The 25780-nt window shown below is 34.0% G+C and overlaps 1 protein-coding gene across 1 annotated transcript; it reads left to right on the top strand.

The window, feature by feature from the left end:
• The first annotated feature begins 1827 nt into the window (after positions 1-1827).
• ACTR10 (actin related protein 10) lies at positions 1828-25780 on the top strand. Its single transcript, XM_045566545.1, has 13 exons — positions 1828-2029; positions 4343-4415; positions 5540-5622; positions 6471-6579; positions 8317-8424; positions 10807-10874; positions 11142-11221; positions 14919-14954; positions 17061-17140; positions 17221-17294; positions 21042-21123; positions 22205-22406; positions 23944-25780. The coding sequence occupies exons 1-13, from the start codon at positions 1953-1955 to the stop codon at positions 24123-24125; spliced, it is 1254 nt and encodes a 417-aa protein (XP_045422501.1). The 5' UTR covers positions 1828-1952; the 3' UTR covers positions 24126-25780.

Raw genomic sequence — 25780 nt, 5'->3', positions numbered from 1 at the left:
AAGTTTAGGTTATGTATATTGCCCTTGTCCCCCCCCCCAATCAGAGCTTCAAGCTTGTCCATCCCCTAGACGGTGTGCATCGCACTCATTATGTATGTATACACCCATCCCCTCCCCCCCACATCTGCCCAACACCCGATTAATGTTGTTCCTAAATGTGCTCTTAGGTGATGATCAGTGAAACCAATTTGATGGTTATTATACGTGATGACACCCTGATTTCTGACTTCTCATCTCTAGAAGTGTGTGAGAACAAATTTCTGTTGCTTTAAGCCACTCAGTTTGTGGTACTTTGTTATGGCACCCCCAGGAAACAAATACAATTGGTGAACAGTCATGGAAAACACAGAATGGGTAATAACCACACTTTATGGTTTCAATAGTTTCAGGAACGTAATTTCGATTGATCCTCACAGACAACTTGTGAAGTAGCAGGACAGTTTAAAAATAAGAAAATGGATGATCACAGGTATTAGAAAGTGGCAGAGGCAGAATTTGAACCCAAATGAGGGGTCCTATTCAAACACTCTGACCCTATTATGCAAAATGTTTCATCCCTTCTCATTCTTCCTGAAGTTTCCTTCCCCATCACAACTCCAACTTCACCCTCCTACCTCAAGCAATTTACTTTCAGGAGGATCACTGATCACTAATTTGTACTTAAACATGAACTTTACTAGTATCACGCTGTCCAAAGTTCAAATTGTACAGCTTTAACTCTTATGTAAAGAGCTACCCTTTGCAAGGAGGCTCAGGTATCTACCGCAGGTAAGAAAAACACATTGGAGAAAAACAGGTCATTTCTCTTCCTACAGTCATAGGGACAAAGCTGCAACCCCACTAATTCTAGTTACCAGAGTAGGGCCCATCTAAATCCAGTATAACCTCATCCCAACTTAATTGTATCTGCAAAGACTCTAGTTCTAAAAAGGTCACATTCTGAGGTTCCCGGTGGGCAAGAATTTTGGGGGGACACCATTCAACCCAGTACCCCAGCTAAATGCTGGTGTTCTCCGCGGTTCTACCTTTGAACCTCTTCTCTTACTGTACACCCTCTCCTTTGACAATTTTCCACTGCCATATATACAGTTAAAGCTGACATTTGCGAAAGAAAATATTTTCAGAGAAAGCTGTGAAACCATAAAGATGTGAACTGTCCACTTTCACCACAGCATTCCATTGTATTCTGGCACAGAGAGATTTGGTAACTTTGCTTGGGTTACGTATCTCCTCGGTTTCAGAGTAAACAAGGACCTTGGGTTCGATGTTCTTTCCACTACAGCGACTAAACTACCTGACTGCTCCTCCATAGATAAGATTCATAGATGCTACTTTAGCTGCTTTTTTGGATTAAAATAAAAACTTTCAGCATAATGACAATGCCAAATAAAGCGTTGTCTGTACTTATTCTCTAAAGCATCAGTAGGCTAAGCCTTGCGATCAGAAAGCCTTAGGGTCCGTTCCTGGCATTGGGAGCTTCGGATCCTACAAATAAGAAAACACAGAGTGGCGGCTCAGCATCACTCGCCCCTAAAGCGCACGCATCAGAAATCCCGGGTTTCCGTCTCCCCCCACGCACCCCTCGGCGGCCGCGCAGGGCGCCACGGGAGGGCGCGCCGGCAAGAAGGACCCCCGAGACCGGCCCCGCCCCACTCGGGGCGCCGGACGCGCCTGGTTTCCTCGGCCCTCCGCGGCCCGGCACCCAGACCCGCGGCGCGCTCGCCTCTTCCTCCCTAGTCCTCCGGACGGGAGCGTCTGCAAGGATTTGGGTCAACGCGGAATAAGGCGCGGCCTGGGACAGCCCGGGGTGGCGCGCCGAGGCCGCGCGAGGCCCCCGCAGTCGCCGTCGCCGTCGCCGCCGCCCGAGCGCCGGAGCCCCGCCCCGCCCCCCGCGAACGGAGCCCCGTCGGCCGCGGCGTCTGCGCCCGCTCGTCTCGGGCTTCCTTGTCGCCATGCCGCTCTACGAGGGCCTGGGGAGTAGCGGGGAGAAAACGGCGGTTGTGATCGACCTAGGAGAGGCCTTTACCAAGTGAGTGGCCGTGGCGCCGGCTGCGGTCGGCCCGAGGGGAGAGTGGGTGGCTGAGCCGCAGGCAGGGCCCGGGTCCTCATCGCAGGCTCACAGGCAGCTCCGGCCTCACCCTGTCTTCGCCCCAACTCTCTTGCAAATGACGGCCCTTGTTAGTACCACCTTGGGCGATGCGAATCTTGAGGACGACTGGTGGGGCGATGGGGGTGTGAGTCCCAGAGAGGCCCCAGGAAGGTTCAGGAGAATAGCCCTCGCTGCCACCTCGGGTAATCACCCCAAACCGAACGGACCTTTTGGGATCGATCGTATAGGCAGGGGATGACAGCGATGATCTAGGCCCCGCTTACCCTGGGCTCAGCTGGTTAGGAAGGCAGCCACCGAATTGGAATGCTTGATGGTGTTCCATCATGAAACATTTATTGAATGGAGGAGCCTCTGTTGGTACTGGAAATACAAATATGTTTAAGACAGGCCTATTGCTCCTTAAGTATAGGGAATAAAATTAGAGAGACTGAGCACATAAACAAGGAGGTGAAGCTCTATAGGTAAGACTCTGGAAATCTTTTGTTGGCCCCCCTAAACTCTTAGGTTACATCTAACATGTTTTAAAAGACGACTTGTAAACATGAGAATAGTGGTTCAGTCAACCTTTTGGATGGCAGAATCCCTTTGAGGACCAGATGAAAACCACAAATGCACAAATCTTAAGATATTTGCACACGGTTTTAGGGGTTTGGCAGGGTCTTTGCACCCAAGATTAAGGGTCCTTGTACTGGGCTCCAGAGAGAAGAAAGTGACAGGCAGTACATCAAATGTATATGTGTATACACACACACACACATTTTTGAAATGGAAACATTCGAAAAATCTTTGTGACCTCTAAGCATTTTCTAACATAGGATAAGGATTTTAATAACCAGTTATTGAATAGTGGCCAAAAGAGCCTATTTAAAAATTGGAGCTCAGGAACTCCAGAATTGGATCAAACATAGTCCTTGATTATGACATTCTCTTACTGTTCTAGGCAAGGTTTTCCCTTATTAATTTATATTTTCGTATTTATTTAAAAATTTATCTTAATAGCATGATAAGGCCACTTGAGGCCACTACTCAAAAATGTTTTGGCTGTACATTAAAGAAGCAGCAAAAAGAAATTAGACAGGGAAACAATTATTGAAAATGAAAGCAGGAAGGCAATAAGATGAATATATGAAGTAAAAAAAAAGAATTGAAGCTACTTAATGGGTTGCATGCTGAGGAATTTGAGGAGCACTAGTGCAAGTGAGCATGGAGATGGGAAGAGTAGAAGATGGAGAGAGCTATTTGGGGATAGGAAGAGAGCAGGACCAAAAACTAGACAAGACAGGCAGAGGCAATATTAAGACTAAACTAGCATGATGATCATTTTTAGCAAGCTTTTAAGCAGTTTTATTTTACTAATATAAAAAATGGAAGTAGCTAAATATTCAACAAAAAATAATATTTCTAAGGGATGAAATACAGTTTTTAAAATGATATCAATGAAGACTATTAATATGGACAGCTTATTGTATGAGTTCACTATGTATGAAGTGTGATAACTGTCAAATATGCATAGTTAAAAAAGTAGACGGGAAACACACCAATATGGAAGCTAATAATATTAGAATGAAGGAATTATGAGTGATTCATCTGAATGATATGAAGTCACATAATATAGTACAGATCTGGAATTATAGAAATGTCTTGCCTAAAATTCAGCTAAAATTAAAAACTGGGGGAAAAGGAAATGTTACCCTAAAATAATATAGTTGACCCTTGAACAACGCAGGTTCGGACTGTACAGATCCACTTTTATATGGATTTTTTGCAATAAATACAGTTGGCCCCTGGTATCCTGGGGTTTGCAGCTGTAATCAAACACAGATCAAGAATACAGTATTCACAGGATGGATGTGAAACCTGCAGATATGGAGGGCTGACTGTGGGAGTTGAATATGTGCAGATTTTGGCATCGGTGGGGGGGTAGGGGGTAGGTAGCCTAGAATTTATCACCTGTAGATACAGAGGGATGACTACACACTGGTTTATTTCAGTGTCACTAATTTTAAATGATTTGATTTTTTCTTTTAATACACAATTATTAATAGATGGTGTTAACTTTTTAGTTTTTTTGTGGGGAGGGCAGTCCCTTTGAATGCATCAAAGGTATTTCCAAATGTTTCTGTGACCGTTGTTTTGAAACAAATACAGTAATGTTTAGAATTACTAAATACTAGTATGACAAATATTTAGAATTCTGTAAGTTGAGTTTTTCGATTTTCTATTTATTTACAGGTGTGGATTTGCTGGAGAAACTGGTCCAAGATGCATAATTCCTAGTGTGGTAAAAAGAGCTGGCCTGCCTAAGGTATTTTTTTAAAACAAATTAGCAAAATAAATACTGTACTATAAAGTATTTTTAAATACGACTTCAAAAGAGAGAGAGAGAGAGAGGATTTTAAAATTTTCTGGAAATCATTGAACAAGCCAAAAATATAGTAGATACTTGTGGTATGATATTCAAAAATGTGATGGAAGTTCCTGTTTATTAATTTTTCATGTAATTTTGCTTTATAATAATTGGCATTACTGTGTTACTAGATAGATTTTACTTTCACATTCTCATTTGTACTTTTAGTGCTTTGAACTTTTATTTTCATTTGAAAAGACAAATGTATATGAAGATTACTTATATTTGACTATATATGGTTTGGAACCTCCTTTAAACCACGTAAAATGAAATTAGCCAAGCTGATGATGGTCTTTCATTTGAAAGAGTAAATGAAGAGAGGTTTGCCAATGATGCATCATTGTGCTTAGCGCTCTCTGAGGGTCATAAATGAAGCCCTTGTTACATATTAGTTTTGACTTGGCACTTGTGGTTTGGTAGTGTTTGCATATGCTGCTTTAGTGCTAATGGTATTTGTTCTCATTTTTACAACCTATATTTATGAACAACCTACTGCGTTCCTGGCAATGTATCATTTGAAGAACAGTGTATCAGACGCAAGTGAAAAACAGTTCTTGCCCCATGGAACTTATAGTCTAACAGAAAGTTGAACATTTTCTAAGTAATTAAGCATGGTGATGTTGCAAAAGGGAAGGAAGGTATGAGTGCCTTGGGAGTGACTAATGGGGATTGAACCAAGTCTGGAGTATTTGAGGAAGCCTGTAATGCTTTTTGCTGAATGCTGATTTTTATCATCAGTCATGCTAAAATGATAAGTCAGATGGAGGGAAGATCCATATGAGTACAGCTTTTACCTATGAACACATGCTTCTATTACCAGAAACCAAAAAATTTTATAATCTTAGATATGCCATTCTTGAGGATTTCTAATTTAAGATATTAATCTGTATTTAATTTTTGTATCCTTAGTACAAATTGCTATTTATTTGTTACCAGAAAATGCATTGGTAAAATAAAACACATTTTAGTTTTAATCTGAGATTATTTTATTTATATAAATTAATCATTTAAATTTTTTACAGCCTGTCAAAGTTGTTCAGTATAATATCAACACAGAAGAATTATATTCCTACCTAAAGGAATTCATCCACATCCTGTATTTTAGGTAAGATGCAATTGCTTTTTGGGTTTTTTCCCCCTAGGTCGGGTGGTTTTTTTTTTTTTTTGTGATTAGATAGAATTTCCTAATGCCAGTCACAGTAATATTTGGTTGATGCAAAAAAAAAAACAAAACTGACTTTCATGGTAATTTTTACTTGCTTATTTTCAACCTTTTCAAAAATATATTTGAAGACTAGAAAACTAACAAACGTAAGGAAATATTGAAAGTCAAATGTCCATTAATAAAGGGGATTGATAATTAAATTACTATACATCCATACAGTGAAACACTGTGCATTCATTAAAAAAGAGTTCTGTATCTAAATGTAGTAGTACAGAAAGGTGTTTTAGATACATTGATAAGTGAAAAAAAGCAAGTTGAAGAACAACATCTATGGAATGGATATTTCTGTTAAAATATACACATATACATTCACAAGAATGAAAAATATACAAACTGCTCTCAGTGGTAGTTTCTGGGTAGTAGGAGTATAACGTTTTTTTGTACTTTCCAAGTTAAAAATGTCTATAGTGTTTGGAGTTTTGTGAGCATATATTCCTTTTGTAACCTAATAAAAGAAAATCATGTTAATGACTCAAGTTAGTAATCATAGTAGGCTACAGTTTTAGTTTTCTGAAATGAATGAGTTAATAAAGTTCTGGCACAGTGCATGGCACATAGTAAGAGGTCAGAAACATTATCTTTCAGGGGTAATAAAATGAAGATGTCTTTTTGTCTTAAAGCTTCTTAAGCTAAGGTAGTATAATTTCTCTATTCTTATCAAATTGCATTACTTACCAAAATAAATACAAACTTATTTACTTTTAAAAAACAAAACTATCACTTTTCAGGCATCTATTGGTGAATCCCAGAGACCGCCGAGTTGTGGTTATCGAGTCGGTATTATGTCCTTCCCACTTCAGAGAGACACTCACTCGTGTTCTTTTCAAATATTTTGAGGTACCTGTTTTTAAATCAAATGAGTAAATTGCTTTTGAAGTTGAAAGAAAAGTGATAAAATTCTTGTTTGTCAGGGAATCTTTCTTCCCCTTTTTTGGTAGGGACTCAAAACTTGAACTAAAATAGGTTCTCATTTTATCTCTTTTATTGTAGATACTACACAGTTGAGGAACCAGATGACAGAAACCTTTTCAAATTGACCACTTATTTTTTTCCTTAGTATGGTTATTTCATGCTTAATTAGCATTTCATACAACCCTTAGATAATTGGAGATTTTTTTAAATTAGTATTTATTTATTTTAATGTAGATTTTTTATTTGAGGACTTTTTGTCAGAATTAAAAGGTGTATTTTGTGCCGTCAAGTTTGTGATGTGTTTCTTGCAGGTCTTTCTAGCTTCCATTGTTTAGTTATACTATTCTGAATTCTTTAATTTTTTCATTTTAGGCCTTAAATTCCTTTTAAATAGAGTATTCAAACAGTCTCCCCCTCAGTGTAAGTGGGCATTGCCAAGAATGAGACTTACCTCTTAATATTAGTAATACAATTTACAGCTTTCATTTTATAGGAGTCAAGATTATTTTAAGACCAAGAATATATCTTAAGATTAATACATTTCAAAGTAGACCAGAATCTTTATTATTTAAATTTTTAAAAAAAATCTCTGCCTTGAAATTTAGTTTTTTTTTCAGCAACGGGAAATGGAAGACTGTATGAAATGTATATAGTATGTAAGAAATTAAGCACATACAAATGTATTTTCTTACATACTGCTGAATTCAAAATATAACTAATACCAAAAATCACAATGTCTTTATGAGTTAAGGGCAGCTAATATTTCTAAGTTATATTTTAGTAAGGGAGGTACAGAGAAACAGGTTGCATAGCCTCCTGTACTTACTGACATCATAGGTTGAGGAATTTTGTTTGCAGTAGGGAGAACACAAAACAAAACAAGAAAAAGTCACATTAGCTTTCATCTGAATAACGAAGGAGATTCTTAGAGTTTTAGTTGTGTTTGTGTTAGTATCCTTGTCTTGTATATCACTAGAATACCTGCTGTATCTATTTAGATAAGGGAAATGTAGCCATTATTTTGTCTGCCACTTGATTATGGTGCACTTTCATATTTTGTTTGGATATCTGGTATTTGAGATGTCCTCAGATCTGCAAATTCACACTGAAAAAACTGTTAAACAGAGCTTTTCTTGTAGTTTTGTTCTTTGGTTTAATTTTCACTGCTATATTATAGTGTTTTAAAAATACAGTTCATATTATAAGCTTTGCAAATAAAGATAATCAAGAAAAATCTTTTTCTGTATTTTCACCTTGAGGGTAAAGGCATCTCTTTATTTTTTTAATTTAGTATCTTCCTCTGAATTTATATTTTTGAGCCTCCTCTTTTATCTCTTTCAGTTTTCCCTTCCAAAAGAGATAGAATAAGAATTAATAAAAATGCTTCATAATTGTCATTTTGGAATGAAACAACTTAGTTTAAAGTGTTTTTGTTTATTATAGTATATTTTTGATTATTGACTAAATGATTATATTAATATGATTTATGTAAATAAATCAAACTAGTTCTTAATTTAGTGCCATAAAATGGTTGAATAGGTATATATAATTTAATACAATTTTCCTGTGAATTTTTTCAAATATATTTTAATGTAAGGCAGATACCTTCAGATATGACACTTATTCTGGTTTTGTTGTTGTTTTGATTGTGTTGTTTTCCAGGTTCCATCCGTCTTGCTTGCTCCAAGTCATCTAATGGCTCTTCTAACGCTTGGCATTAACTCTGCCATGGTCCTGGATTGTGGATATAGGGAAAGCCTCGTGTTACCTGTATCTTTTTTGTCCATCAGCCAATTTTGCAGTTTTTATTCTACTTTAACTATAATAATTAAGCTTATTACAAATGATTTTTATTGTATTGAACTATTTCAGGTTACTATATAAAATACAAATTACCATGTGGAAAAAGTTCACAAGACTGTAAGACTTAAGTTTAGTTTTTATAGAAGTTGTCAAAAAAAAAAAAAAAAAGGAAGTTGTCATTATGATTCGGTCCCAGTATATACTCTAGGAGCAGACCTTATGAATATTAAATTTTCAAAAGAAACATCAGGTAATTAAGATGTGTCAAAGAAATTGACTAGGGTAGGTTTTAGGAAAAAAATCATATGAAGAGTAATTGGAGAAACTGAAATGACAAAGTTCAATCAAGAAAAATTAAAACTTAATGGCAGCGTGAAATCAGCCTTCATGTAGCTGAAGGGCTTACTATAGAAAAGTGAATCCTTTTTTTTTCTCTCTTTAGAAGCTATCATGGAGGTACCATAGGGTTTATGAGCTTGGGTATTGGAATCAACTGTATAATAAGTACAAATCTCAGCTATGCTTCTTACTGTTTTTGTGATGTTGGTCAGATAGCTTAGTCTCTCTAGGCCTCGATTTCTTTATAAAATGAGGGTATTAATATTTCCATCTCATAGGAGAGGTGTGAGGGTTGAGTGAAGTAACGTATGTAAAGTGTTTAGCACAGGACCTGGCACATAGTCACTCGCTCAGTAAGTACTATTGTTTTTATATCATTCACCATAGAGAAGAGCTTACTAATAAGTCCCCAAAATGAAATTACTGACTACATGAACTGGTATATTTCTTTTCATTGTAAACCTTTAAGCAGAGTATAGGTAAATATCTCTTAGAATTGTCCCAGTGGACATTGCTTCATTGAAAAGGAGCTTAAAGTACATGAATGTAAAATTCTTGGCACTTTTGAGATTTACATGTATATTTATTAGAAGAAATATTCATGGGAAGAGAATAAAAAAATCATTAACTTGTAATGAACTGAATCAGGCAGTAGTGTTTTAAATATCAAGTACTTTGTGATTAATTCTCAAAACAACCCTGCAACATGAGAGCTATTTTTCTCATTATGTAAATGAGAAAATTGAATATTGGGATAGTTAATTGACCAAAGTGTATAAACATATAGCCAGGATATAAATCCATGTTTATATCCAAAGCTGATGCTCTTACCAGTATACTTTTTTTCCTTTTTATAAATATTGCACTTACAGAACACCAATCAAAACAATATGTAAAATAAGGTAGCAAAGCCACAGTACAGTATTGTCTACTACCCTCTCAGTGCTGCCTCATAGAAATTAATGTGGGCCATATATGTAACTTAAAGTTTTCTAAAAAGTCACAATTTAATTTATTTACATATGTATGTATGTATCTAGGTATATGTTATTTATTTGTTTGTTTGTTTATTTAGATACAAGGTCTTGCTCTATTCCCAAGGCTAGAGTGCAGTGGCATCATCATAGCTCTCTGTAACCTCAAACTCCTGGGCTCAAGCGATTCTCCTGCCTCAGCCTCCTGAGTAGCTGGGACTACAGTCATGCACCACCATGGCCAGCTAATCTGAAGAGCTACATTTTTAAAAGCACAAATAAAAGAGTTGAAATGATTGATATATTTTGCTTAACCCAATATATTCAAAATATTCCAATATACAATCAATACAAAAATTATAATGGGGTATTTTAGAGTTTTCTTATATTAAAGTCTAAATTTGGTGTGTTGTTTACCCTTACAGCACATCTCCGTTCAGACTAGCCATATTTCAAGTCCTCAGTAGCTGCATGTGGCTAGTGGCTACTTTATTGGATGCCTCAGCCTTAACCGATGAATTGTGTGCATACATGTGTGTATTTTTATTCTATTTTCTTTGGTGAAGTATATGAAAAAAGACTTACTCTTAGATTTTCTGTAACTCTTTTAAAAATAAGAAATAAGAATTTGTCACCACCAATGGCTTATGCCTGTAATCTTAGCACTCTGGGAGGCCAAGGCAGGAGGATCACTTGAGGTCAGGAGGTTGAGACCAGCCTGAACAAGAACGAGACCCTATCTCTACTAAAAATAGAAAACATTAGCCAGTCATGGTGGCATGTGCCTGTAGTCCCAGCTACTTGGGGGGCTGAGGCAGGAGGATCGCTTGAGCCCAGGAGTTAAAGGTTGCTGTGAGGCAGGCTGACGCCATGGCACTCCAGCCCAGATGACAAAGACTCTGTTTCAAAAAAAAAAAAAAAAATTTTTTTTTTCGTCACCAAAGCTGATTTAGAACAACACTGGAGAAGGTGGGGAAAATATCAAGAAAATCACGCTTTATCTCCCAATATAGTAATATCCTTGACTACTCTATAGATATATGAAGGAATTCCAGTACTAAATTGTTGGGGAGCACTCCCCTTAGGAGGAAAAGCTCTTCACAGGTAAATTTTTTGGAATTTAGCACATTGTCTTCACATGTGCCACAAAAAGAGATGCTAATCAGTTTATTAATCAGTCATCAATAGAGGGCTTGTCATGTGGACATTTAATTTTATTATATTTTTCATTAGCTTTGAGTATTCATCTTTTAAGAATAAAACAATTTTTATTTAAACCATCATAATCTATTATGTTGTAAAAGTATCAAATAAGAAAAGGATATCAGTTGCAATGTTTTAATTCCAGTAACTTTTTTTTTTTTAATTCAGGGAGTTGGAAACTCAACTGTTGGAACAATGTACTGTTGACACAGGTGCTGCTAAAGAACAGAGCCTTCCCTCAGTGATGGGTAAATTCGTTTTAAGCTTTTTAAGAGTTTTACACTCTATTTTCATTTCTTTAACTTATATTTTAGTCTTTGCCCCATTGCATAGTTATTCTCTTTTCCCTCCTACCACTCCAATAACATTGTTTCAGTTATGAGGTCATCATTGAGCTCTTAATCACCAAATCTACTAGTTTTGTGCTAGTCATCCTTTCTAGAACTTTTGACATTGTCACTTGTTATGTACTCTTGAAATTTCTTTTTCCCTGAGCTTTCAGGATTCTTTTCCTTTATGGTTTTCTGTTATTTCTCTGAGTATTCTGTCTGGGTTTCCTTTGCTCCTGCTTTCTCTACCATTATTTCCCTAGGGATCAGTTTTTCGTTTCTTCTTTCTTTTTACTGGCTTTTTAAAGGTGCTTTAAACTGCTCCCATATATTACTGGGCCAGATCCTTCTTCTAAACTTGATATCCATGTTTCTAACTGATTATTAGATGTAAACTATGCATGTTACTAGGCACCTCAAACTGAAGACTTCCAAAAGTGAACACCTTATCTCTTCCCTCTTTTTTTTTCTTTTTTTAATTTTTATTTATTTATTTATTTTTTGAGACAGAGTCTTGCTCTGTTGTCTGGGCTAGAGTGCTGTGGCATCAGCCTACCTCACAGCAACCTCAAATGCCTGGGCTCAAGTGATCCTCCTGCCTCAGCCTCCTGAGTAGCTGGGACTACAGGCACGCACCATCACAGCCAGCTAATTTTTTCTATTTCTTTAGTAGAGACGAGGTCTCACTCTTGCTCAGGCTGGTCTTGAACTCCTGACCTCAAGTGATCCTCCCACCTCGGCCTCCCAGAGTGCTGGGATTACAGGCGTGAGCCACCTCGACCAGCCAGTCTCTTCCCTCTTTATTAGATAAAGACAATCACATCTTCCTTATTTCCCATTTTAGAAACCTGGAAGTTATCAGATTCTTTCAGTTTTTCCTCAGAAATCTCTTTGAAATTTTACCTGTTTTTTCCATCTTCCATACCACCTAACATCTAAAAACAAAGACATTGTTTTAATCTGGGCCCTCATTTCTTGCTTGGATTCTTACAGGAGCCTACTCTGTGGACTGATTTAGTCTATTTCACACTGTTACCAGGAATAACTTTCCACAAAATAAATCTGATTATGTTGCTCTTTTGCTTGAGAATGGTTGTTAGCTCCTACAGGTCAAAATCTAAATATCCGTTTGATATACAAGTTTCTTCACAATCTAACTTTATTTTCCCTCTTAGCCTTACTCTATCCTTTGTTCCTTATTTCAGCTACAGTAAATTTCTTATAGTCTTCCAGGCACTGTGAATCCTTGCACAACACTATGCCTTCATTTATTTTCTTTCTTCACTTGAGATGTTTTTCTTTGCCTAGTTGGGTTTCTGATCCCTCTATGTGACCCAGCTGGAATGTCATCTTAAATGTGAAGCCTTTCTCATCTTTCCAAAGCAGAAAAATTGTTCCTCTCTCTGTTAAGCCCTCAGCAGTATTTATTATAGCATATATGACATTCTCATTTGCCTGCTAACTTACTTGTTTCCCCCAGTAGAATTTGAGGATGTCTGTCTTATTTATTTTTCAATCTGCAGCACCTAGTGTAGTGCTTGGGCACTGAATAAATGTTGGAAAGGAAAGGCAGGTTTTCAGATAAGTCCTGCTTATCATGTTTTCCTATTGTTCCTTATTGATAGTTAAAATAATAGTAATTTTCATTCTGAAGATCTGATTATAATTTTCCTATTCCAGATAAACTTTGTTACCATTTTACTATATCATGATGACAGTTAATTTATAAAAGGTCTCTAAGGATGATAAGTTCAGCGTAGTCTCCCAAGATGTTTTTAGTAAATAAAATATCTTTAAAACTGATTAGGGGAGGAAGGAGGGGATGGGTGAAAACCTATCTAAGGGGTACAGTGAACACTATCTGGGTGATGGGCACACTTATAACCCTAACTCAAGCATAACAAAAGTGATCCATGTAACCAAAAACATTTGTACCCCTGTAATATTTTGAAATAAAAAGAAAAACCAATTATAACATTTCCTTAAAATTCTAAACCATACATTCTTGGATACTCTTTCTTCAGTCTAACTTTTTAGACTAATTCTAATCTTTCCTTCCTGTACTTCTGAAAGTCTGAGTCTGTGATAGTTAGCCATGCAGTCCTACTAAGTACACTGATTTGAAAGGTGTGCAATTTTAAATTATATACCAAAATATTAATGCTTTTTATTCTCCTAAATTAACTAATTTAAACTGAAATTTAAATGATTTTTCAGAGCCAGAGCTAGTGTATGCCTCGTTTCTATACCTCACTTACAAAATTTCAGTAATTGTGATTATTTGCAAAGATTAAGGTGCCCATTCCCAAAGTAGAGTCTACTCCTAGCTAAATTAAACCCTTGGTTTTCAAGCCTGTCTTAACATTTGCCTAAAGAAAACTCTTTCTCATATTACCAAGTTTCTTTGACACATGTTAGAATTTATTTGAATATTCCTATAGAGAGTATTTAAACTGTGGAATGCTGTGGTTTTTAGCACTTACTCTTAAATTGTAGGTTCTTATAATCAAGTTACATTTCTCACATCTATTTATGGCCAGGTTTTATCTTTTGGGATATCTTTATTCTCTTGTGAGGTAAATTTTAACATGAGGATGTGAATCTTCAAACATTTTTGATCATATACTGGCCCCAGAGGTAAAATAAAACTTTGAACATGTACCTTCAATCTGTATGTTTATTTATAAACTATATATATACTAATACTACTATATTACAAAATATAAAAAAATAAGAACTTGGAAAGGATGAGATATTAAAGGTAATAATAATTCCAAATTCATACTTACTAATGGTAAAACATTTTTTGCTCCCTCTCAAAAGTAGTGTAAATATCCCTTTTTTAAAAAAAAATTATGGCTTAACATTTGGAATGTATAGTTTTTAAGTTTAACTGATTTTAATACTTAGTTTCTGTGCTCAGAACCAAAAGATACAGCTGACAAGATATGTAGATCAAGGTAGAAGAAGGGCATAATTATGCTTATTATGATTCATTTTTCAGCTATACATTTCTGTCTTCCCCGATGTCAATAATTTGTTCTTATAAATAAAAATATTTTTACATATTTAACAATCGATTAAAAATTCATAGTTTACAAGACTTTAAATTTAGTTAAGAAAATTTTGTTTTTGAGTCTAACTCAGAAAATGAGATTTTGGCAACAAAATCACATAACAATGGTAACATATCAAAACATCCATCTTCAAAATGCTCTCTGTATTGCATAGCTTTCTGTACATAGGTTCTTTCTCACTCATTTTTTAAAATGTCACCTTTACCTTAAAGGACAAGATTAAAAGACTGTGTGATTCTTTTTAAAAATGTGTATTAATTAGGTTAGCATATTACTGAGAGCTCTTTATTATCACAGGACAGATAAGCAAACTTTGAACTTCACTTTTTTGCTTCAGCTTCTGTGCTTTGTCTTGGCTTTGAATGATGAAATTTCTTCCCTAAAAATAAAGTAAATTTTTCTGTTAGGCTTTTAAAAAATTTATTGTTATATTTTTTAAAATTTTGCTGAAATGGGAAATGGAAATGTGAATGCAAGTTAATAAACCGTTTTTAATTATTATTAAAGTTCTCTAATTCTAAATAAAATTTTTGTTTTAGGTTCAGTACCAGAAGGTATCTTAGAGGACATTAAAGGTAAACTAAGTTCTAATTTTTGTCCCTTTCATCCTTAAGTGTTAGTTTGGAGGGCATATGTTTCTAAATATTTACACAGAGAGAAAATATACTTGTAATGTAATATCCTAAAAATATTTAATATATAAGCTATGAGATAATGTAAATAAAAATAGTAATTTTTTCAGACTTATGGAAGTTCTGACATTCTTGATATGTTATTGAAGCAGCTTCTCAATTGTATATAGAGTATGTGGGGTTATTAGGAAACTAGTAATTTGTACAGTAGCAAATCACAGTTAAATTGCTTAAGAAAGCCACTGGTTTGATGTTGCATAATGTTTTTTAGTTCTAGCTTTCTTCATAAATTTTTATTAGCTTAGTTATTTTACAGACTATTCAAAAATTCTAAAATTGGGACCAAAGTACTACAGCATATTGAATTCATTTTAATACCATATTGCTTCTACTTTGCTAGACTGAATTTTTATTTAAGTATTCACATTGGGTTTTCTGGCATTTTTATTCACTAAAAGGAAATGCATTTAAGATATAATTTAATGTTCTTTAGTACTTAAAATGTCATTTATCAATAATTCAGAATATTTAATAAAAAATTAGACAATAATTGATTTTAGAGTTAAATGGGACCTGGAAATAATTGGATACTATTGGGCTCTGAAATACTAGATGATTTGTTCATTGTCACATAAGTAGATAGGGATAGAGCTAGTGCTGTAAAACAGACCTTGCTCTTCATTATATTGATTTCATATGTGCACTTAGTAAGGCTTGCAAACTAATCTTTTTAGAAAGCAATCTAGCCTATTTATTAAAATTGAAAGTGTGCATCCCATTTAAAAGGGGGATGTTGAATGAAGTTTGATAACTTCACAATAAGGAATACCATGTAGCTATTAAAAAGGACCTAGATGTATTGATTTCGAAGAATGTCTATATGTTAAGGAGAAAAGCATGTTGCTGAATAATATATACAGTAGGAACCTATTTTTGTTAAAAACAAATACACAACACCCACACACAAATTTATTATATTACTTATGTAGTTACCAAAATTTTTTTCAAATTATTTAAAAATTCGCAAGTGTAATTTATCTGTTCTTGGATTTTTAATTCAGTATAATTTGGTTGCTGTAATGAAGGGCACCTGCCTCTGCCAAATATATATATAAGATCTTGATGGCCAGGTATTATGCTTAGATAGTTACGAGGACTTCAATAAAACATAAAATGTGTAAGTAGCTTTAGCACCTAATAAATATACTGTCTAGCATTTAGTATATTGTGGATTTTGAACAAGTGTTTTCAATTAGTAAATGAAATTCACTACATAATATATTATGAAAAGAATTTGTATTATGACTAACATGTTTTATAAGTAATTCAACCAAGTTGTCAGATATCTTACATTCAACATCAATTTTATCTCTACTTTCAAAAATTGATTTATTCCTTAACTATTTCTGAAATAGTTTGTGAAATAGCTTATTATAAAAGGTACTTTGCAATAGAAAGAAACTCTAAAAGAGTTAAGTGTTCAAAAATGTAAAAATACAAAATGATATAGTAGTGGTAGTGGTTGTGTTGGGGTGTGCTGAGTTGGAGAAACGATCATAACCAAATGCCTTAAACTAAGGAGTGTTACACTGCAACAAAGAGCAAAATTTAGCTTTGGGTTCTGACCAATCAAGATTTTTTTAAAAAGGAATCAGATAGAAAAGAGAGAAAAAACCTAGTTCAAAGAAACATCGTCTTCAATTAGAATAGCTACATTTTATGATGCTAAAATTTATTTTCATTTGGTACTCTTTGTACATGGGATATCAAACAACATGCTAGTTTCTCTCAAAGGTGATCTTTTTAATGAGGTTTTATAGAAGATGAATATGCAGTGTCTTATGACTCCTCAGTGAATGAAAATTTTTTTTATTTGTGATTAAACTGTCATAAGCTTCCTAAAGACAGGAATAGAGTTTATAAAAGCCAAAGGAGTGGATGATTATTACCATGTTCACTTGGATAGAATTGTTTTAACTGGGGTGTATGTTCACTGCATTCAGTTAATCACTAGCCATAACAAGGTCTTCTTTTCTTCTTTTCTTGAAGTGCGTACTTGTTTTGTTAGCGATCTGAAGCGTGGACTGAAAATCCAGGCAGCAAAATTTAATATTGATGGGGATAATGAGGTAAGTTAAAAATAAATGTATTCTCTTTTTTCAGAGGTTACAACATGTGTGGACTTATGCTTATGATATTTATATTTCAGCGTCCCTCACCACCTCCAAATGTTGACTATCCATTAGATGGAGAGAAGATTTTACATGTTCTTGGATCAATCAGGTTAGATCTTAATTTTTATAAGCAAAGCAGTAAACTACAATATAAAAGAAATTTTGGGCTTTTAAAAATATTTGTGTAAGCCGTTCTTTCAGTATTGCCATTTAAGAATTGTTTTTCATTAAGCCTCATCATTCATGATTAATTTTATTCAGCTTTTTAAGTTTTTTAAAACTTTAAAAAATATTCTTTCCTGTTCATCAGTCATTCAGAATTAGTTTAATTGATGAAACTAACCATTCTTTGGGGTGTAGTAGGAAGTATGATACTTTAAAACAGGCATAGTTTGTTTAAGATGTGTACATTTAAACAAACCAAAAAAAAAAGGCATTAGGAAACTTTTGCTGTTTAGGACCAAAGAGTAAGTACCCCAGGCTTTGTGGTCCATATGGTCTCTGTTGCAGCTATTCAACTCTATAGTTGGAGTACAAAATCAGCCATAGACAACATGTAAATGAATGAGCATGGCTGGTATGTTCCAGTAAAAATTTATTTGCCAAAATATGTCGTGGGCTGGACTTAACTTGCAGGTTTTAGTTTGCTAACTCCTGCTTCAAAATTTTGTTTTGTTAGAAAGAATGCAGTATTCCAAATATACTCAATCCTTAGGATCCATTCGTAATTTACCTTTTATTATTCATTTGATTATTCCGATGATAACAATACAAGTAGTTGTTAAAGACATGTAATTATATTTTCTACAATGTAATTTTTGTTTATACCCCAGCTTTAGAAAGTTTGTATTATAAAAATTTTCTTTGTAAAGTATAAGATCAGAAGATGCACATAAAATAATTGTTATGTAACATACTGAAAATCTTATTAGATTTTGAGATAGTACAGAGGTTGAGATATTGAAATGATAAATATAAGTACATTTGAAGTTATATCTATTAACTTCACAAATATGTATAAATATATGTGAAGTTAAAGATGGTAGGATGGGGGAAGGAAAAAAAGTGAGAATGTAACTTTTGGGGGTAGTTATTTTTGTATCCTTTTTATCTCATTCAAGTTATATTCATTAAATTACTATTTTAAGTTTTCTCCTGATTGTTTAGTGGAGCCCAGAATAAGGAATTTCAACTAATATGGAATTTATGGTTACTAAGTAATAGGAAAATACATTACAAATAAAGGAAGCTACTATGTCTAACATTCCAAACCCAATTAATTTACAGTTGTTTGCTAACATGTTTTCCTTCCAAAAGTTATCGGTCCACTGAAAGCTTCTAATTAGACACAATCTCAGTCAGTAGTTGGTTGGTAAATCAAAAGAAGGGTTATTTAAAGTAAAGAACCATTTTTTAAAATTATGTACTAAACATTTTATTTTAACTTAAAATTTATAAATGTGTGATTATTTACCAAACATTTTTCTAAGAATAAGTCTGCTCAGAGAGTTCTGAGTTAAATTTTTACTAACTAGTAATAGTAATTAATGGTTTATGATTTCCAGTTTTATTTTGTTTAAGTATGGTGAGAACTTAAAGTTACCATGAATCAGTCTTGGTACAAAATGCTTCTAATTATTTTCTTCTAGACTTTTACAGTTGCCTCACCTATATTAAAAAGATTTTTAAAAATTATTTTGTCTTTCCAAAGCATTCAACATAGTTTTCATAGAAAGAACAACTTGTTTTCTACCTTAATATTTCATTGATTAAGTAATGGGGTGGGGAACCTGGAGCCTTCTGATTTCAAGATTGTTCTTTTTTAAGCACCAAAGGAGGCAAGAAAATCTTCCTCTTTCTCTGCTGCACCCCTTTTAATAAAAGGATTTGTTATGTAAAATTTGGATTCAGTCAAAAGACCACACTTTTAAGACCAGGAAGTCCATGTGTTTCCTTAAGGCTGCAGGTTCCCTAGGTTGAGTCATGAAGAGAATTCCATGTTTTTTTTTTTTTTTTTAATGGCAGAATTTCAGGTTTTGAAAAGTATTTTTAAAAGCTTTAAAATAGTACACATAATATCCTAATTTTTTAAAAAATAGAGTTTATATACATATATATAGTTAGTTTTATATTTCATTGGTTAGGATTTGGTTTGGCCACAAGTTATATAAACCGAAGATAGTGGCTGTAACAAGATAGAAGTTTGTCTCTCATTTAAAAGAAGCTTAGAGGTAAATAGTCTAGGGGATGGTATGACAACTCCCATCAGAAACCCAAAAATCCTTCCATCTATCATCTCTGGAATGTAGCCCTTGTCCTTGGGGTTCAAGATGGCTGCTGGAGTTATAGCTGCCATGTCTGTGTCAGGCAAGTGGTCCTAAAGAAATGCTTCCTCTCCTTTTTAAGGAAACTTTCTAGAACTCCCACTCACTTCTGCCTCCATTTTACTATCTGATACTTAACTATATCTAGCTGCAAGGGAGCCTGGTAAATACAGTGTTTTAACTGGTGGGGTGGGGATGGAGAGCACAAGATATACAGCTTGAAATAGGGTTTTATCTTTTTTATTTTCAAATTATAGATTAACAGGTGTTTAATATTATAAAAGATAATAGAGAAGTCCTGTATAACTTCTCAGTTTCCCCCAGTGGCTACATCTTATAACTGCAGCACAATATCAAAACTAATAAATTGGCATTGGTATAAAGTATATGTATAGTTCTGGGTAATTTTGTCATGTATAGATTTCTGTGATCACTATAAAAATCAAGATAGAGAAGTATTATAAGACACAGAAATAAAAATGCTGCTTGATCTCAAAAGCTGAATATCTAGAAACAGACTAGAACAGTGGTTGCAAGGGAGAGGAGGGGAAGGAAATTGGGAGAAGATCAAGGACACAACTCTTGTAGTCATGTAAGATAAGTCTAGAGATCTATGTACAGCATGATGAGTATAGTTAATACTATTGTGTTGTATGCTTAAAACTTGCTAAGAGTAGATTTTAGGTGCTCTTACCACACACACAAAAAAAGTAACTATATGGAAGGTGAAGGGTAGGTTACTTTGGTTGACTGTAGTAACCATTTTACTATGTATATGTATATCAAAACATCATGTTGTATGTCTTAAATATATGTAATGGAAAAAATATATGTAACTATTTCATCACCATAAAAATCTTCCTCATGCCACCCAAAAATAGAGTTCTTTTAATTTGATAAGAAACGGGAAAATGGAAAATGGATGTCTTACTAGGCAGCTCGCAATCCTTGTCATATATTATTTTTAAAAATAGACTGGGCACAGTGGCTCACACCTATAATCCCAGCACTTTGGGAAGTCGGAGGATCACTTGGGGCCAGGAGTTTGAGACCAGCCTAGGCAACATAGTGAGATTCCTGTCTATACAAAAAAAATAAATAAAAGACAAAAAAAGAAATGCAGGGGATAGGATATGTTTGTTTGTTTTTAAAACTCTTGTATCACTAACTAATCTGCTTGTTGAATCTTACTAGCTTTTATGGAATACTGTTCCTTTTCTGTTATTAGGCTTGGGGAGGTATAACTGGACATAAAATACATGTAAATCTATAAATAATAATAGTAATAGCTGATATTTAGGGAATGCTTCCTATGTGCCAGATCTGTCTGATTAACTCATTGAATCTTCACTTCAACCCCTGTGAGGCACGTACTATTATTCTTCCCATTTACAAATGAGAACACCTTGTATTTTAATAATTATTCTGCATTAACATAATACTTAAAAATATTGTGTCAACGAAACTAATGGTGTATTCTGTATCATATTTTGTGACACCAACAAAGCACTCTCTTTTTTAAATCTCATTAGAGATTCAGTTGTGGAAATTCTTTTTGAACAAGATAATGAAGAGAAATCAGTTGCCACTTTAATATTGGATTCCCTTATGCAGGTATTTTATCAACAGCCTTTAAAATTTTTTAAATGTTAATTTCTGTATTTTTACTTTAGCCATTTTAGGCAACTAGCAGTGCTTGTCGTATATGATTTTTAAGAACAAACAAATGTCCGGGGGGTGGTTGGTTTGTTTTTAAATCTCTTGTATCAATTATCTACTTGTTGAATATTACTAACTTTTACAGAATACCATTTCTTTTTTTTTTTTTTTAACTTTTTATACTTTGTAAACTTTTATGTTACATTTTGTAGTTAATGAGATTTACTTGGGTTCTGAGATAAGATATCTATAGCATTTCAAACCAAGGGATAATGAGTGCCAAGGGCATGGCATTTTTTCAGAGTGTGTATACCAGATTTCTATTTTGTACCTAGCGTGGCTTATGGTTCCTTTAAATTTAGGTTTGTATAGTATTGAATTTTACATTCCACAGGGCATATGGTAATATGTCTCTTTCGTGTAATGACTTTGTAATCACAGAACTCCACAGAAATACCATTATCTTTGGAAGACACTGTCTACCTCTAGGGCTCTGCTCAGTGAAGGACCTTATCATTCCTAATTCTTAGAGAGAACTGATGTGGAAACATAATTTTTCTAAGAGTATTATGTTCCCACAACTGGCTCTGGGTATGATAATGAAGATAACACCTTAGAAAAATTAAGTTTCCACATACTTTCCTTACTAAAAAAGAAAAGTTATTTCTCTCAATGCTCTTTGCCCAACTTGGTCATTCTACCCTGAAAATGAGAACACTCACCTATTATTGCTATCTGCCCTGTGTAATTTAAAATTCTATACTATTAGATTTTAAAATAAAATATTTGAAGTTCTATGTATACATTTAGTAGTCTTACAATGTTGGTCATATTAGCTGCATGAAAGAAACCTTGCTGTGGCCTTTTTTGTAATAAAAATGATCATTTGTTTAATCTATACTAATTTATATATTTTCTTTATGTTGTTTTTTCTTTTTGTTTTAATGTCTTTGAGTCATATGTATATTTTGTTAAGTCCAGCCAAGCATTATTTATCCAGTTAAGGATAAATCCTTTTATTTCTCTTTAATAACAGTGCCCAATAGATACCAGGAAGCAACTAGCAGAAAATTTGGTAGTCATAGGTGGCACATCTATGTTGCCAGGATTTCTCCACAGATTGCTTGCAGAAATAAGGTATTTGGTAGAAAAACCAAAATATAAAAAAACACTTGGCACCAAGACATTTCGAATTCATACTCCACCTGCAAAGGCTAATTGCGTGGCCTGGTTGGGAGGTAAGAATTTTGTTTTTAAAATATAATCATTATATAATAATTGGTTCTTGAATGGTATTACTAATGGATATATTAGAATAGGTCATCCAGTGTTCAAAATTGTCCATTTAATAAATAAAACTATTAAATAATTTTTCTTGAACCTTGACTTTTCCTTAAATTATATTAATTTTCAGAATTATATACCTATTTCTCTTGGCATTTGCACTGTGAATTAAAGTAAACTTCTTCATCCAATTAAAGTCATGCCTTAGAGTAGTGAAAGCTATGAATTTATTCCCAGGTTGCTACCATTGCTCAAAACATTTGTTTTAATGCCTTCCAAAGCTAGTAAGCTACATTGAAAATTGGTCTCTTTATTTCATAACTATACTTTGTTTGCAACTGAGTTTATTGAATGTTTTAAGTAATGATAGTTTCACTGAAGTAAGAAAATAACCTAGTAAGTACAGTTGACCCTTGAACAAACACTGTTTGAACTACAAGGGTCCACTTACATACAGATTTTTTCCAGTAAATATAATGGAAAATTTTTTGGAGATTTGCAACTGTTTGAAAAAACTCACAGATGAACTACACAGCCTAGAAATATCAAAAAAATTAAGAAAAAGGTATGTCACAAATACATAAAATATATGCAGATACTATTCTGTTTATATGTCAATTGACTGTTACTGGTAAGGCCTCTGGTCAACAGTAAGTAGGCTATTAGTAGTTAAGTTTTGGGGAAGTCAGAAGTTACATGTGGATTTTCCACTGCTGAGGTGGGGAAGTGGGGCAGTCCGTGCCCCAACTCCTGTGTTGTTCAAGGGTCAAATGTAACTACTTTGAAGGGAAAAACATCATGAATGTGTACATTTGTAAATATTGTGATCTGTGTTTTATGATGCAGTTAGAGCTAGTAGTTATCAGGACCATACATTCAGAGAGAGAAACAAGTATTGAGATTTTTAAATGAATATTGTATTTTTACTTGTAAAGTAGAATTTGGTTAAAATGTAATTTTGATCTCAGACAAATGGATTTAGTAACTAAATTATGTTTTAAAGACTTCCTGTGGGTCTTTATAAGATCTTCAGTATAAAATCTTAGAACATTATAACAATTCTTATTTGGTTTTGCAGTGCTATTTACTTATTGACATGTAACCTTTGAATAGTGGCAAAACAAAACAAACCAAAAAAACAAAAAAACCCAAAAACCTGAAGGGTCTTATTAATTGTATTTACATAAAGTTGAAAATACCTTCCATCTCACTCTACCTCACTTGCTTTTAGACACAGTGATACTTGTTATCATATTCACTACATGCTGCTAAAGGGCATTTAAGTTACTTTCAACACAGGAGTTATGGTTTACTCTATTATTCAAAATACAAGATACAGAACAGCTTAACTGGAATTAATTGAATAGTGTGACTATGCGTTGCTGAATTTTACCAGTCTACTCTTGTCATATAGTGAAGTGGATGTGTATGTACATAAAGATTTCTGGTAAAAGTTTTCATCTCAGCTATAAAAATATTTTTATCACACAGGAGCTATTTTTGGAGCATTGCAGGATATACTCGGGAGCCGTTCAGTTTCAAAGGAATATTATAATCAGACAGGTCGTATACCTGATTGGTGTTCTCTCAATAATCCACCTTTGGAAATGATGTTTGATGTCGGGAAAGCTCAGCCACCTCTGATGAAGAGAGCATTTTCCACTGAGAAATAAAAGTTGAATTAAAATTCAGCTTTCCTTCATTTCTAATATTTAATCGATTACAAGAAAATTGTACAAAATATGTAGGATGCTTTGTTATAGGTGACTATAGTGAAAGTGAAAGAACTTCTTTGTTTACTTTTTGCATCAATATGTAATTCTTTTGACTTTATTTCCCTTGTATAGTGCTAAAATGGTAGCTGATGCTTATGAGACTTATTGTATTTATATCAATAAAATATAGTAGAACAGTTTAATTTTGGAAGTTTGTTACATAGTCCATTTTTCAGAAAGAATAACAACACTGTCCCTGCGCAGTTCACATAATCTGTCCTGGGCATGGGAACCTTCACTAATTTTATTATTTTCAGCAATTATTTCATTTAAAGCATGAACAGTGTTAACCAGTACCAGTGATTTCAAATATTAACATGGGTCTATTTTTTTTTAATTCTTCACTTTGGTACTTAATGTCCATGTTATTATAATGTTGCTTTTCCAAAACTATATTTGATCCTTTGTACCGAGAATGTTTGGTAACATAGGCATTTATTAAGCAAAGTGTGGAAATGTTCACTTTTTAACTTTAGTTTCTTTTATGAATAATTCTACATTTGTAAGAAAAAGATATTTCATTTCTATGTAAAGTTACAACTGCTTTATAAACATGTACTCATACTACCATTATTTGCTTTTGTGCTTTGTATCTTCTCAGGGCAGGGGTTCTTTGAAATATGTACTCAGTCATTGTTTAACTTTTATTTTTGTTTTTCTCCATTTGTTTTTAATGAACTACCTCTTGTTGAAATTTCGCTGGTTTCATTCTTTCTAGGTACCTGTGTCCTCTAGGCCTACTACTTCTATAACACCCTTTCCACCAAAGTAGTGATCTTTCTCTAAGTGCATTATTTATAACTGAAGCACTTACAACTGTTACTTTGTAATCGTTTCTATACAGGTTTTATCTTCCTTTCTGGAATATATACTCCATTGCAACAAGGCTCTTCTATTTTTTAACTTTGAAATCTCAAAGTAAGATTACCCAGAATAGGTGTACCATTAATTGTCAATTGTATGGATTTGCAATTTTATTAACATTATCTCTTTTTGCAGTAAACATAATTTCAAAATTTTCTGCTTTGCATTCATATTTACCTTGTCATTTGTTGAATTTAGATTATTTATGAGAATAGATCATTGAATAATATGAAAAACAAGATCTGTGACTGAAAAAGAGATTTAAAGCTAGGTATCAAGTGGCAGACACCTAGTGGCTGAGGTTGAGGAATGTAGCCCTCTGTTATTTGTTGAATTGTGTCCCACAAAAAGATATGTTGAAGTCTTAACCCCTATACTTGTGAATGTGACCTTACTTGGAAAGAGAGTTGCAGATGTACTCAAATTAAGGTGAGGTCATTAGGGTGGGCCCTAATCCAGCATGACTGATTTCCTTACAAGAAGAAGAAAATGCCATGTGAGAGATACACAGGGAGAACACCATGTGATGCAACAAGTCAAACCAAGGAACCCCAAGGATTGCTGATGACACCAGAAGCTAAAAGAAAGGCACAGAAATAAATTCTTCAAGAGAGCTTTTGAGAGCATAGCCTTGCTGACACCTTGATTTCAAGAAGTCTGAAACAATAAATTTCTGTTATTTTATGCCA

Source organism: Lemur catta, chromosome 1, assembly GCF_020740605.2.
Source record: "Lemur catta isolate mLemCat1 chromosome 1, mLemCat1.pri, whole genome shotgun sequence".
NCBI classification, from domain to species: domain Eukaryota; kingdom Metazoa; phylum Chordata; class Mammalia; order Primates; family Lemuridae; genus Lemur; species Lemur catta.
The sequence above is the reverse complement of the archived record's forward strand: the minus strand, read 5'-3'. Positions and strand labels throughout refer to the sequence as shown.

Excerpts from the sequence above, each read along its gene's own strand:
- ACTR10 (XM_045566545.1), top strand. The coding sequence starts at position 1,953 with ATGCCGCTCTACGAGGGCCTGGGGAGTAGCGGGGAGAAAACGGCGGTT. Across the intron at positions 4,416-5,539 it reads AAAGAGCTGGCCTGCCTAAG|CCTGTCAAAGTTGTTCAGTA; the intron begins GTATTTTTTTAA and ends AATTTTTTACAG. Across the intron at positions 17,141-17,220 it reads ATATTGATGGGGATAATGAG|CGTCCCTCACCACCTCCAAA; the intron begins GTAAGTTAAAAA and ends TTTATATTTCAG.